We start from the raw sequence: 13,911 nt of genomic DNA, 5'->3' as shown, positions 1-13,911 counted from the left end.
TTTTCTTCTTCTTCCTCTTCTTAAAGAATACCCTTCAGCATTTCATATAATGCTGGTTTGGTGGTGATGAACTTCTTTAGCTTTTCCTTATCTGTGAAGCTCTTTATCTGACCTTCAATTCTGAATGATAGCTTTGCTGGGTAGAGTAATCTTGGTTGTAGTTTTTTGCTATTCATCACTTTGAATATTTCTTGCCACTCCCTCTGGCCTGCATGATTTCTGTTGAGAAATCAGCTGACAGTCGTATGGGTACTCCCTTGTAGGTAACTGACTGTTTTTCTTTTGCTGCTTTTAAGATTCTCTCTTTGTCTTTTGCTCTTGGCATTTTAATTATGATGTGTCTTGGTGTGGTTCTCTTTGGATTCCTTTTGTTTGGGGTTCTCTGCGCTTCCTGGACTTGTAAGTCTATTTCTTTCACCAGGTAGGGGAAGTTTTCTGTCATTATTTCTTCAAATAGGTTTTCAATATCTTGCTCTCTCTCTTCTTCTGGCACCCCTATAATTCGGATGTTGGTATGCTTGAAGCTGTCCCAGAGGCTCCTTACACTATCTTCATATTTTTGGATTCTTTTTTCTTTTTGCTTTTCTGGTTGGGTGTTTTTTGCTTCTTTGTATTTCAACTCTTTGACTTGATTCTTGGGGTCCTCTAGTCTGCTATTAGATCTCTGTATATTATTCTTTATTTCAATCAGTGTATGCTTAATTTCTAATTGGTCCTTTTTCATATCCTTGAGGGTCTCACTAAATTTCTCAGAGGTTTTTAGAAGATTCTTGAGTAACCTTATAACCATGGTTTTGAACTCTATATCCAGTAGTTTGCTTTCCTCCATTTATTTCGTTTGTGACATGTTTCTTTGTCTCTGCATTTTGGCTGCTTCCCTGTGTTGATAGAGTGGCTTTCTGTGCTAGGTGTCCTATAGGGCCCAGTGGCTCAGCCTCCCTAATTACCTGAGGTGGACACTCTTGGCGCACCCCTTTGTGGGCTGTGTGCACAGTCTTGTTGTAGTTAAGTCTTGATTGCTGATGGTATCACGGGGAGGAATTGACCTCCAGGCAAATTGGCTATGAGGACCAGCTGTGTCTACAATGGGAGAACTGCTGTGCTGGAGACACCCTTATGGAGCAGGACTTGCTTCAGTGGGGCTTTGGTGCTCACTGAGTCTGCCCCTTGAGTGTGTCGCTTATGGATGTGAAGACTGAGACCCTGTTCTGATTCTCATTCTATAGGTGTGGAGAGGGGGCTCTGGAAACCCAAATGTTAAATGGGCTTCTGAACTAATCCTAACGATCAGGGGAGAGGGCAGGGTGGAAGCTGTGAGCCCCAAGGTTGCCGCAGGCAGCATGGCCGGTGGGAGACGTGGTGGCCTCGAGGTATGACTGTAGCCATGTAGCTTTGAGTGGGACGTCCCCCCATTCATTCCATGTCAGTTTCCTGGCAGGTGCCCGGGCCTTTCCTCACCCCTCTGCCAACCGGTGCTCCACTGCCCTGCCCTACACCAGTCCAGATATAAATATAAGAGCATTTTCCATGGGCCGGCACAGAGGGCAACATTCAACTTTATTTTAGGCCTGTGAAATTCCCTCCCTTCATACCCAACAGGTGCATCGCCTCATTTAGATATTGGAGCCCAGAAATAGAACACAATTTACAATATAGCTTCCTTCAGGCATCTGGATGCTATTTTTTTAAAAGCCTCCTGTGAGCTGGCCAGGCACAGCACAAACACTGGCTGGAACTTTCACCTTTGCCAGGCTTGGGGAGAGGCAGAAGGGACAGGCGCCTCAAGAGACATTTTGGGGGTAGGATCATCCTGTTGGGACACAGGCCTGTTCTCAGCCCTACAGGGCCACCTGACAGGATGGTGAAGAGGAGGAGGAGGACAGACACAGACACTAGAGAGGGGCCAGATACTGAGCAGGGGGACACAAACCTTCAGAGGAGGTGTTTCTAGTAACCCTGGCAGTAAGAGTCCCCCTGCCCCTCGGTTTTTTGTGGACTGGAGGAGATTAGGATTCGGCTCTCCTTGCCTTAAGCCCAAGCACAGGACCCCCCTGGCATCTCTTGGCAAACCATGTGTTATCAGCTGCTGGGGTATGAATGGTGTCCCCTCAATTTATATGTTGAGATCTTAACCCGCAGTACCTCAGAATGTGGAAATAAGGTCATTGCAGATGTAGTCAAGATGAGGCCATTTCATGGTGGATCCTAACCCAATATGTCTGGTTTTCTTATAAAAAGAGGAAATTTGGACACAGACGGACGCAGGCAGGGAGAACACCATGTGAAGATGGAGGGAGAGATGGGGTGATGCTCTACAAACCAAGGAACATCAAAGATTGTCAGCAGATCAGCAGGCCTGGGAGAGGCCTGGACGTCTCCTCAGCGCCAGAAGGAACCAGCTCTGCTGACACCCTGACTCAGACTGCTGGCCTCCAGGACTGTGGGAACATGAATTTCTGTTGTTTAAGCTGCCCAGCATGTGGGACTTCCTTACAGCAGCCACAGCGAACGGATGCATGAGCTAAATGGGACATTCCCAGGCTCAGAAACATCTTCAGTCCAGTGGCTGAGACAGTCTGGTGTGGGCCAGGTAGGGGCTCCCCTGGGTGGTCTGCTTCATCAAGGTCACCGTGGTCCAAAGAACCCCAAGACCAAGGTCAAGTTTCCTCTGGGATGACCCAAGACCCCTCCAACGGCCATCATCAAACCAACCATCCAGGGTTCTTCACCCCTGAGGAGCACCAGGTGGAACCTGTGGTGGGGGCCATCAGGGCTGGGACTGCGGCAGAGGCGGCTGCAGAGTAAGATACTTGGCACCCAGTGTGGTCCTGGAAAAGCTCCTGAATGCTGTCCACGCAGAGGAGGCTCAGCAGGTCTGGTGGCTCCGGGCTGAGAGGGGGGCCTCTGCACGTGCCGTGTGGCTCCATTCCGGGCCCAGGACCAAGGGCCCAGCTCTCCCTTGGCTGGGGCAGCGGGCTGTCCTTCCTGCAGAGAGGAGCAGGTGTGCCTCCCAGCAGCAAGGGCTCAGTCCGTGTCCCTGACTCTCAGGCCTCCTTCTTCGGTCCTGGGTGCCGCCTTCCCTCCAGGTCCTGCTGGAGATGGTTAAGACACGCTGGCAGGAGGCAGGACCAGACCAACAGGTGACCACCCGGAGGCCTGGGGGTGAGAGGAGTCCACCTGTGAGAAGGCAATGACGCCGCCATGCTGGGGCAGTGGGGGCAGGACACTGGGCGGGGAGAGGAGGTTCTTATGTGTGGGCATCTGAGTCGGTTTGGGAAGGTTTGTGTGTCCAGGGCGGGGTCAAAGGTCTGGGCCACTCACTCAGGTCACAGATGCCTGCAGCCTCAAGAGAGGGTGTGCAGAACAAAGGTGACAGTAGTGAGCAGGCGTGGAGACACGGCCCTGGGTGAGGTGGCACAGTGGAGACATCCTTGTGGTGACCGCGGAGAGGTGTGCACATACAGCGAGGTTCTCTCTCCTAACTTAGACCATGCGGGAAATGGCGCCCAGCCATGCCGCGCTCACAGCCCACCCCGCCCTTTCTTCTGGCCTCCGTTTCCTCACACTTCGCTTGCAAGCCCTCACTCATCCCCAGCCCGAGCTCATGCCCCTCAGTCATTCCACAGTTTGATACTGTTCCATCACTCGCCTCTTTCTTCCAGAAGACACCGCTGTTCACCTGGACCCTGCCTTCTGCAGCCTCACTCCCCATCCCGAAACAACATCACAGCTCGATGCCCTGATCCCTATTCTCCTCCTCTGTGGCCAGGGATCCGGCTGCCTCTGGATAACTTCTCAGAACTCAGGCTCCTCCACAGACGCGGGGGACCGGGAACACGCAGAACCTCAGAGGACATAACAGGCCTGAGCACATGGACTCTTTATTGCCCCACGATGTGGATGGGGGCCTAGCTGCCTGTCCCCCTGGTGCTGCTCCACCTTAGGGACAGCCTAGTGAGATGGGGAGGGTGCGTGGCCCAGATCCCAAGCCAAAGGCAGAGGGAGGTGAGCCTTGAGGTAGCTCTGCCCATGCAGGCTGGACTGTGCATGCGCTCGCACAAGTCAGACTGTTCACGTGGAGCTGCGGAGAGATCCAAAGGCAGCTCCATTCGTCGTCTTAATGGCAGGCATGGTCCATGCTGGCGACAGTCCCCCAGCAGTCTTTCACTCTTAGAGAAACAGAAGCTGAAACCAGGGCAGGTGGAAAACAAAACAGAGGTTCTTGTTTTGTTGAAAGTCGTCCCCTCTGAGTGGGCAGAGTGGGGCAGGAGACCTCCACGGGCCCTCGCTCGTCCTGACGGCCCGCTGGGCTGCTCTGGTTCCGAACAGATGCAGGTGGTGGGCAGGGGACGCGCCTGAGAGTGGGAGGCTGAGCTCCTGCCCTCCCGGTCTGCCTAGCTCCTCTGAGCACACCAGGCAGCACGAGGCTGCCAAGAGGGTCGCCAGCCATGGTGTCTCTGGGGTGAGGTCTTGTCCCTCCGACAGCACCAAACCCATGCCTCTCAGGGACCGGGGCAGCAGCCAGACTCCTCATGCCTCACCAAGAGCGACATGCGGGAGAAGGTCTTGGCGCAGCTCTTGCACTGGTATTTCTTGGTGTCAGAGTGTGTCTGCAGGTGCGCCCGGAGATTTGAGCGGTCGGCAAAGGCCCTGCTGCAGTGAGAGCAGGCATAAGGCTTCTCACCTGGGGGAGGGAAAGGGGAAGGCAGGTGAGTGACTATCTGGGGTGTCCTGGGAAGACACCCCAGGGTTCCAGTGCCTCTGTTTATAAATGAGTAACTCCAAATGCTTACTCAATTCCAATTCATTTATCTTTAGGGCATAGTGAAAGGAGCCTTAGCCCTGACCCAGGAGGAGACACTAAGGCCAAGAGGCCACACAGCCTAAGGCTGGGGCTGCTGGAGGTTGGGCGGAACGATACACCTAACCCTTCCGAAGAGCCAAGGTCCACACTGCTCTTCGCTCATCTCCCGCAGCTGCTAGATCTTTCTGTTTCTGTCAGAGCTCTCCTGGGGCCTGTGCCACCCAGATCTGGACGTGAGAAGCACGGCACCTTCTGGCAGCTGTGCCACCCACTGAAAGCCAGTGGTGGAGACCAACGAGGCTGCCGCAGAAGGCGGGCTGGAAGGAGTAAGCCCTCCTGCACAGGAGGCAGGCATTTAGGAAGGGCTAAAATCCTGTATCCTCCAGGCCTACTGTTGGAACCTTGGCCCCTGGGATGATTCTGAAAAGTGTAAAAGGAAGGGTCGTTGAGAGTCACCTCCTCTCTGCTCGTGAAGAGCAGCTTCCAGTCCTGCAGCCCTACAGAGTCCTGAGCGCCACCAGCCTGCAGTCCCCCCTGCCCGACACCCGGGCACACTCCCAGCCAGCCAGCCTCCGGCGGGGACTCCCACCCTCCTGGCTCCCAGAACAAAAGCACCGAGCCTCTGAGATGTGTGCCATCCTCAGCGAAGGGTCAAGGAAAATGGCTCCTTTCCAGCCTCCACCCCGGTGTGACTCAGAAGATTCTAGTTATGGGGCCGTGACTTAGGATTAGGGAGGCTCCGGTTACAGAAAGTGCGTTGCAACTGGGGGTCTGCGATGAGGACCAAAGACTTATTCTGGGAGCTCTGTCTCTGTTCCTGTCACCCACTCTGCACGGTGTGCCTGACAGTCTCGGCTCAGGCGAAGCTGCAGGCCGCGGTCCACCTCAGCCACTGGCTGCCCCTGTACAGAGCAGGCCCCTCCCGCTCGTTCTGGGCAGTGTATTGTAATCTACGGCATGAAAAGCTGAGGCTCTTAGGTCGCCTTCCGCTCCTGCCCATGTCCTTTCCTTCCTGCTTCTGTCTTTGTCTTATCTCCACAACTGCCCTTCTCTCCTCCATTTCCTATGGGCTCCTGGCCACCCTCTCACCCATGGACAGGTTTGCTCCAGCTCCCCAAATTCCAAGTGAAGTCCCAGCTGTCGTCTCTGCCCTTCAGATAGATAGGCTGTGATGCCCAGGTTCTTACTCCCAGCCCAAGCCTTTCTGGCTCCCTTCTCCTCCTGTTCCAGAATTCTAGAAGGCCATGGAATGTAAGAAATCAGGTCCTGCTGAAGGCCGTGCATTCTACGCTTTGCTGGGCGTTATGGGTTGAATTGTGTCCTCCAAAAAGGAGTCGTCCCCGTCCTAAACCGGTATTTGGACATAGGGGCTTTGCCGATGCCATCAGGTTAAGATGGGGTCACATTGCAGTTTGTGGGCCCTGATTCAATGTGACTGGTGCCCTTATGACAAGAGGGAGATTTGGACACAGACGCACCGGGAGGAGAGGCCACGTGAGGTCGGAAGAGGAGTTGGAGTGATGTGGCCACAGCCAAGATCTGCCTGGAGCCCCAGGATCTGGAAGAGGCAGGAAGGGCTCTCCTCTAGAGCCTTTGGAGGGAGGCAACCCTGGAACACCTGGGCTTTGGGCTTCTGGCCTCCGGACAGCGGGAGGGGGCGTTGCTGATGTCTTGAGGCCCCTCCCCCAAGATTGTGGGACTTTGTTCTGCAGCCCCAAGACACAAATCCACAGGAGAGCCAAAGCTGTGAGAATGTCTGTCTTCTTGGCCATAAAATTGCCCCACTCCTCTTTCTAACCTCCAGATCCCACTCCCGCCCCACCCAGACCCCTCTGTGGACCCGTCGCTGTCCTACCTGTGTGGGTCCGGATGTGGCCCTGGAGCAGCCAGGGCCTGGAGAAGGCCTTGCCACAGATGGCGCAAATGCAGGGCAGTGTGTGTGTGCGGATGTGCATTTTGAGGGCCCCCAGGCTGGAGTACTCCTTGTCACAATACTTGCAGGTGAAGCAGCGCTGAGCCTGCAGGTGGCAGTGCAGCTGCCGGTGCCTGGCCAACCCAGCCAGTGTGTGGTAGAGCTTGTGGCAATGGATGCACTGGAAGCCACCTGGGGCACAGGGGGCCTGCTCAGCCCCCAGCAGTCTATCTGGAGGCTGGTCCCCTTCTGGGCCTAGAATTGGGGGCCACCGTGTGGGCAGAACCAGCAGTGGGGGCAGATTGAGGTGGCTCAGGCTGTCTTTGAGGGGTACGCTGGGAGCCCGGCCAGCACAAGGGTCCATCAGGCTGACTTCCAAGGGATCTGGCTCAGAGGTCCCCCGAGCTTCTGGGAGGGGCAGGGAGATGCAGGTGACGACAGAGGTGTGGTCCCAGGGCTGGGCAGGGTCAGCAGAAATGGGAGGGGCCGCCCTGTCTGGGAGAAGGAGGGGCACCATCAGCCCCCCACAGGCAGAACAGGAGCCATTGATTTCTAGAAGGGCAGAAAGAGAGAGAATGGAAAGGTGAAGACTCAGTCCCAAAGTGTTGTGTTCTCTTCCATCTTGGGTCTAATTTTAAGCCTACCTTCTAAGCCAAGCATGTCAAACTCAAAGGCTAACATGGGCCAAATAAACGAGGCATGTGGCCCATGGGCTATGAGTTTGACATGCTTGCTCTAGGCCAGCCGTGGGCAAACTACGGCCCGCAGGGTGGATCCGGCCCGTTTGAAATGAATAAAACTATTGAAAAAAAGAGACCGTACCCTTTTATGTAATGATGTTTACTTTGAATTTATATTAGTTCACACAAACACTCCATCCATGCTTTTGTTCCGGCCCTCCGGTCCAGTTTAAGAACCCATTGTGGCCCTCGAGTCAAAAAGTTTGCCCACCCCTGCTCTAGGCTCTCAGAAACTTGGCATGAAGGGAAAGGCCTGAAAGATGGAGGGGTCAGCTGGGGAAGTGACGATGGCCCAGGAGTCTAGAGGAGGAATCTGTTTCTCTTTAAGAACAAAAATAAAGAAATATCTTACAGCAGCGGTTCTCAAACTGAGGGTCATGACCCCTTTGGCGGTAGAAGGACCCTTTCACAGGGATGGCCTAAGACCATCCTGCATACCAGATATTTACATTACGATTTATAACAGTAACAACATTATGAAGTAGTTATGAAGTAGCCAAGAAGATAATTTTATGGTTGGGTCACAACATGAGGAACTGTATTTAAAGGGCCAGAAGGTTGAGAACCACTGCCTTACAGAATCCCAAAACAGCCTTCATGGGGCCAAGGAAGACTCCCTCACTGCCGGGCAGGGTGGATCCTCTCTCTGAGTCCCTTTCCACCTCAGGACCAGCTCACAGTGCATCCCCCAGGCTGCCACGCAGCATTAATTCAGAGCCCTTGGCAGCAGGCCGCCATGTAGACAGTCAGCCTCCGGTCACCTTCTGATTACTCCTCAACACCCTGACAGGGTGCACGCAGCCTCCTGCCACGTCTCCTGGTCCAGAGAAGCTGTCCTCTGACCTCAGCCTGTTGTTCCTGTGTTTGGGGGCCAGCGTGCCCTACTCTTGACCCAGAATGGTGGGCCCCCAAAGTAAACAGGTTAGTTAGTAGGTGAGTGTTACATTCTGCATCTCCCCAAAGCTCAAATCTCTATGTGTTGAAATGAATCCCTGGCCCCGATTGGGAGAGGAGGGGTGGGGGAGCGGAACAGAGAGAGCTAATGGGCTGCCAGGCTGTTCTCGGACAGTCCTTCACTGGGCCTTGCAGAGTTGCCCAGATTTGCCCATTCAAATAGCGAAGGGGGTGCACTGTATGACTGAACTCTACACAATGGTCTTTAAAGTTTTAAAATTATGGCCCATGTAAATTCAAGTTTCCGTCACATATGCCTGAAACAAAACTGTCCTTTATCTGAAGCACCACACTTTGATGGTTTCTATTCTGTTTTATTTTTTTAAATCAAGCCCGGCCGGTTTGAGCATTGACATGTGAACCAGGAGGTCTCGGCTTGATTTCTGGTCAGGACACATGCCTGGGTTGCAGGCTCGATCCCCAGTAGGGGATGTGCATGAGGCAGCCAATCGATGATTCTCTCTCATCATGGATGTTTCTCTCTCCCTCTCCCTTCTTCTCTGAAATCAATAAAAACATATTTAAAAAACAAACCAAAAACCCCTGTCCCGTAGTGTGTATAACAGTAAACACTACCGAATGTAAAAGACTTGCCTGATCTCTGCGATTAGGAAGTTCTTTAAAAGAAAAAAAAAAAATCGCCTGTGGTGACTCTCCTTTGGTTTCAGGACCCCGAAGTGAGGCTCCTGGTCCTGGAAGGCGCCCCCTGGTGGCATCCGTGCCTCGGTACTGGTCAGAGACTCCCCACGCTGGGTTCTGAGAGCTCTAAGGCTCTGAGGTGCCCTGGCCTCCAGTGTCCCCGTTCCCCTCTCCCACTTCCCCTCTGAGTCACCAAGCAGTCTCCCAGGAGGTCTTGCCCCAAGAAGCTGATGAGCTGGGGGAACAGCTGTAACCACTCTGGAGGCCTTTGCCCTGGGACTTCCCCGTACCCCTCTGCCCAGTGGGGAACGGGAATGAGGGTACAGCTCTGGGTCCTGGACTCCCACCTCCCCACCGAGCCTCCCGGGGAGAGGAGGGCAGCCTCTTAGCCCAGCCTGCCCTGGGCAACCTCCACTGGGGTAAGGAGAGGCCGGAGGTAGACCCTCAGGAGGGGTAAGGAGGCACGAGAGGAGCCCTTGGGACGCGGGACGAGCTGGGCCTTGGCACCACCGAGCCCACCCATGGTCACTCTTCCCGGCCCCTGCGGCCACCACCCACGCCAGGATGTTCCCCCGGAGACCTTGGATGGCAGCCCCAGGTGGCCCTCTGAGTCTCCACCATCCCTGGGACCCCCTCCCAAAGCTCCTGCCCCACGGGTTCTCTCATCTGGGATGGGCGCGCCAGCCCATAGAGGGAGAGCCCAGAGTGATTGGGAACCTAGAAACGTCTCTAAGTGGGGAGAGAAGCTCTACTCGCTCCGCTGGACTCGACAACCTACCTCCCTCCAGCCTTGCTGGTGAGCTACCGCCTCTCCTCCTTACCTGGGACAGATGTCACCCGCTCCCGGGGCCTCCCCCTCCTGCCCCGCGGGAGCCTGAGCCCTGCGCAGGGGCTGGGGAGCCCGGCAGCCCCTACCTCTCTGAGTCTCCAGCTCCCCGTAGTTGGGGACCCTGTGGCTGGAGTGCGTTTTCACCAGGAAGGAGCGCGGCATGGTTCCTCGCGGGTGCAGGTCCCGCTTGCGAATCCACAGAAGGCGGGTCCGCGGCGCCGCGGCAGGTGCGGGCAGGGTCAGACTCATTAGCATAGCGCGCCGCCTCGGCCAATCAGCGCGTGGCGCGGCCGGGGCGGGGCGGGGCGGGACCGCGGGACCAGGCTTCGGGGCCACGCCCAGGACAGGTGCGCGGCGTGGGGGCAGGAGCGCGTGGCCGGCGTGTCCTGCCCACGGGACCTCCCTGGCGCGCGCCGCGAGTCACGTCGACCCCTGGGGCCTGACGCACCCACTAGCCGCAGACTAAAGGGCGGAGGTCAGGGCTGGGTGGAAGCCCAGCCGGCTCCATGCACAGGGAGCGGGACCTTGCGTGGAACCCAGCCTGGGAGAACCCTGACTCCAGCCCGTTAACCCACCCCACCTCCTGCTCAAACCCGCAACGGTAAGATTGATAAGCTGAACGCCAACAGCTATAGTGGTGACCAATGGGGTCAGCTGGCCTGGGCGAGCCGGGCCCCTCCCTTTCCAGTGGGCCCCTTCCCCTGGAGACAGTGCTCAAAGAGTTGGCCCCAGGCATCCAGAAAGGACACAGCCTGGAATTCTGGAATTCCAAGGGGTCCAAATATGTGGTTACAGGAAGTTTAATCAAAGAGGGCAAAGCTGTGCACTTTGCAGCAGCCTGTCTGTGCCTCTGGGCAGCATGTTCCTCCTTCCGTGTCCTTTGGAATCCTCAGTGCCACAAAGAGCAGGGTGTCTGGTCCCTTTGGATGTGGACATTTCAAGAGTTCAGGGGTCAGGTGGGGCAGTCTTTGGGCGGTGGACACAGCACCTGGCTGGACCCCTGAGAGCCACAACCCTGTAGCAGGCCTGCCTTCCCAGCAGAGCCTTTTAAGGCCCAGGTGCTGCACCAGAGGAAGTGAGGAAGGACAGTGTGGGCTGGGGAGGGCGTGGTAGTTATGGCAGCGAGCCTGTGAAGAACCCCTGCAGAGACCGTGGGAGGCGGGCTGTGTCACACAGTGCCTCACATTCCCACAGTTTTGCAGATGAGAAAACAGGCTCTGAAAGTCTGGGAAGTGGTTAAATTGGGAACAAGACCCACCCTTTCAGCCTTACTGGAGGCGCGTGTACCCCAGGAGGGCGCGTGGAAGGGCAGGTCCTGCACAGACAGGAGAAGGCGCGAGTCTCTCCTGTGGGCCATGGCCTGGCACCACGCTGCCACACATGTGGCTTTCTGAGGACACGTGACTGCCTTCTGCTTATTCACCTGTTCCTGGGCCTCGAAAGGTTTCTATTTATACCCTCTCTTCCTTCTCTCTCCCTCTCCCAGACGTAGATAAACTAGCAGATACCTGGGCCAGCCTTTTGCCCATACTGTCCTTCCTCACTCAGCCACCCATTGTGTGGCCACTGGCCAAGATGACCTCCTTAATCCCAGGGAGACGCTCTGTTATTTAGGGAAGCTGGGGCACTCCTGTGGAGAATCTGCTGATCTCATCTTGGAAATGCACCAGGGACCCGAGGGTCCTCGGAGCACCTTTGGGTTAAGGGCCGTTGACTCCTTCCCGGGGCCGCCATAACAAAGGGCCTGGAGGGAAGTCTCCAATCCCTACTAACATCTCAGAACTGCCCTCCTTTGTTGGCACAGACTGACTTTTGGCTGTGGGGACCCAAGTGGTACCAACAGAAGAAAACCTCAGCATTTGCCTTCCCTACCCGCGCAGCCCAGGGAGGGGCGTCCCCATCTGGTCTGCTCTGTGTCCTTCTGTCCTCAGAGGGCTTCTGTGCTTGGCAGGGAAGCCTCACATCTCGCCCTACAGTGGGAAATACACTTCTAACCACCCCCTCTCTTACCCAGAGCAGGACTGGCAGGGAACCGAGGTCACCTTTCCTTCGAAAACCACAGCAGTCTCCCATGGGCACCTGGGGATGCCAGCTTCCAAGAGCCAGGCTGCTGCCCCTCCCGTTGCTGTCAGTGTAGGAACCCCACCCCCCCTGAGCCAGGTGGGAGCCAGCCCTTGTTGCTTTGCATCACCCGCATTTGCTCAGGTCCACAGTGAAGGTTCAATAATGCTTGTCGGACTAGACAGAAAGCATCGAGTCCCCAAATAGCATGGCCCCAGACATGCTAGCATGTCCCTGAGGGTTAGGGGTGTGAGCCCGTTTGTGCTCTCTACTGCAGACACATGTGTGAAGGTCCAGGCCAGGGGTGAGCCTGGCACCAGGACTCTTGGAATAGTGCTCAGAACCAGGTCTTGAAGCTGGGGCTCATCTGTCCCAGGCCCTGAGCAGATGGCCCTTGCACTGGGGGCACCAGCCACTGTGACCGTGGCCCCCAGTATCAGTGTGTGGAGCTTTTATGGAGGGAGGGTGGGCATGGAGGGGAAATCCTGACTTGAGGCAACCTCACGGCTACCCAACGTGATGGACACATGGAAACTTGGGCCCAATGCTCCAGCTCCCAACAGCCGGTCAGAGAGGTGGCCAGTGTGTGCTTGGTCACCCCCAGTGAAGGGAAACTCACTACTGCTTACAGCTGCTCATTCCATTGGGACATGATTGTTAGAGGTGATACTGGTTCTTAAATAGAGGTTCCGTGGACATATCCCATATGATACTGGGTATGAGAGGGAACATTGTCCCTCCACACACTGCTCAGAAGGCAGGCAATGGAGGCCTAGACACCGTAGGGCTTGTGATGTTGGATGATGAAGAGGGTCCTGGGGGCTGGGGCAGGAAAGGTGAGAACTGAGTGGTGACTGGACAGGAACACGCTGTGTGCACATGTGTCAGTATGTGTGCATGCTGGTATGTGCACGTATGCAGACCTGCCTCCTGTACAGGCACACATACAATATTTTGTATACGTGTGTACATGTGTGAGATTGCAGGAACTGTTCTCATGTGATACAGAGGTCGGGCATCAGCAGATGAGCCCTGGCCTTGAATGGAGGGGTCTGTTGGGTCCACAGCTCAGTTCCCAGCTCCTCACCCCACTGAATCCTCTCTGCAATCTTCCCCAGCAGGTTATCATAAAGACTCACAGGCCATGTGTTGGGTGGCTCTCTCTCATAGTGATGGACTGGACAGGACAATCCCATTTGCTGATCCTCCCTCAGTGAAGTGTCTGAACCTCGGCACACATGGTCTCGAGTTCACTCAGTCAGTGTGCTGTGCTTCTCTCGCTCACCCAGCCACCAGGACACAGAGAGCAGCAAGGCCTGTCCTGTCCTCGAGGGTTGCTGGAGAGGCGTCTTGGCTGGCTCTAACCTCCCCAGCAGCTTCCAGCCAAGGAGCTCAGCCCTGCCAGCCAGAGCATGTCGAGGACCCCAGAATGCACCTCCAGAGCCTGGGGATCCTGTCAACACTCGGCCAGGCCTAGGGCAGGCTCTCTAGAAGCCACTGACTGCAGGATCCGACATGCTGGCCACCACGTTCAGCAGAGCCCAGCGGCTCTGTCCCCGGGCTGGGTCAGGGCACCAAGCTGGAGCTCACGCCCAGTTCTTCCCCACTTTCCCTACTCAGTGTGTGCTGACAATGAACTGACAGACTTCATTAGGAGTTGAAGCATTTGTCCCCAAAACATGTTGGAGTACCAACCCCAGCACCCGTGGCTGTGGTCTTATTTGGATATGGGGTCTTTGTGAGTGTATTCAAGATGAGGTCATCAGGGCGGCCCCAGTGTGATGACCTGTGTTCTGATAAAAGGGAAATGGGCAGATGGCGAGGGCACAGGGAGGATGCCACGTGAAGCCGACAGCTCAGTGATGCCCCTGTGAGCCAAGGCTCCTGGAGGCTGCTGGAGCTGGAGAGCTGAGAGCAGGAACAGAATGGGTGCTCAGTGGATAGAGCGTTGGCTTGCGGACTGAAGGGTCCC

At 55.7% G+C, this 13,911-nt stretch overlaps 1 protein-coding gene across 1 annotated transcript; it reads right to left on the bottom strand.

Moving 5' to 3' along the window:
• Nucleotides 1-1,069: 1,069 nt before the first annotated feature.
• SNAI3 (snail family transcriptional repressor 3) lies at nt 1,070-13,911 on the bottom strand. The gene is made up of 3 exons (XM_036346624.1): nt 9,965-13,911; nt 6,660-7,268; nt 1,070-4,684 (listed from the first exon to the last, which is right to left on the bottom strand). The coding sequence occupies exons 1-3, from the start codon at nt 10,131-10,133 to the stop codon at nt 4,503-4,505; spliced, it is 960 nt and encodes a 319-aa protein (XP_036202517.1). The 5' UTR covers nt 10,134-13,911; the 3' UTR covers nt 1,070-4,502.

Source organism: Myotis myotis, unplaced genomic scaffold, assembly GCF_014108235.1.
Source record: "Myotis myotis isolate mMyoMyo1 unplaced genomic scaffold, mMyoMyo1.p scaffold_m19_p_19, whole genome shotgun sequence".
Lineage (NCBI taxonomy): Eukaryota > Metazoa > Chordata > Mammalia > Chiroptera > Vespertilionidae > Myotis > Myotis myotis.
The sequence above is the reverse complement of the archived record's forward strand: the minus strand, read 5'-3'. Positions and strand labels throughout refer to the sequence as shown.

Bases quoted from the DNA above. Each gene is read 5' to 3' on its own strand.
- SNAI3 (XM_036346624.1), bottom strand. From the start codon at position 10,133: ATGCTAATGAGTCTGACCCTGCCCGCACCTGCCGCGGCGCCGCGGACC. The intron at 7,269-9,964 runs GTAGGGGCTGCC...CTGCCCTTCTAG, and splicing joins GGAGCTGGAGACTCAGAGAG to AAATCAATGGCTCCTGTTCT. The intron at 4,685-6,659 runs GTAGGACAGCGA...TCCCTCCCCCAG, and splicing joins CCACATCCGGACCCACACAG to GTGAGAAGCCTTATGCCTGC.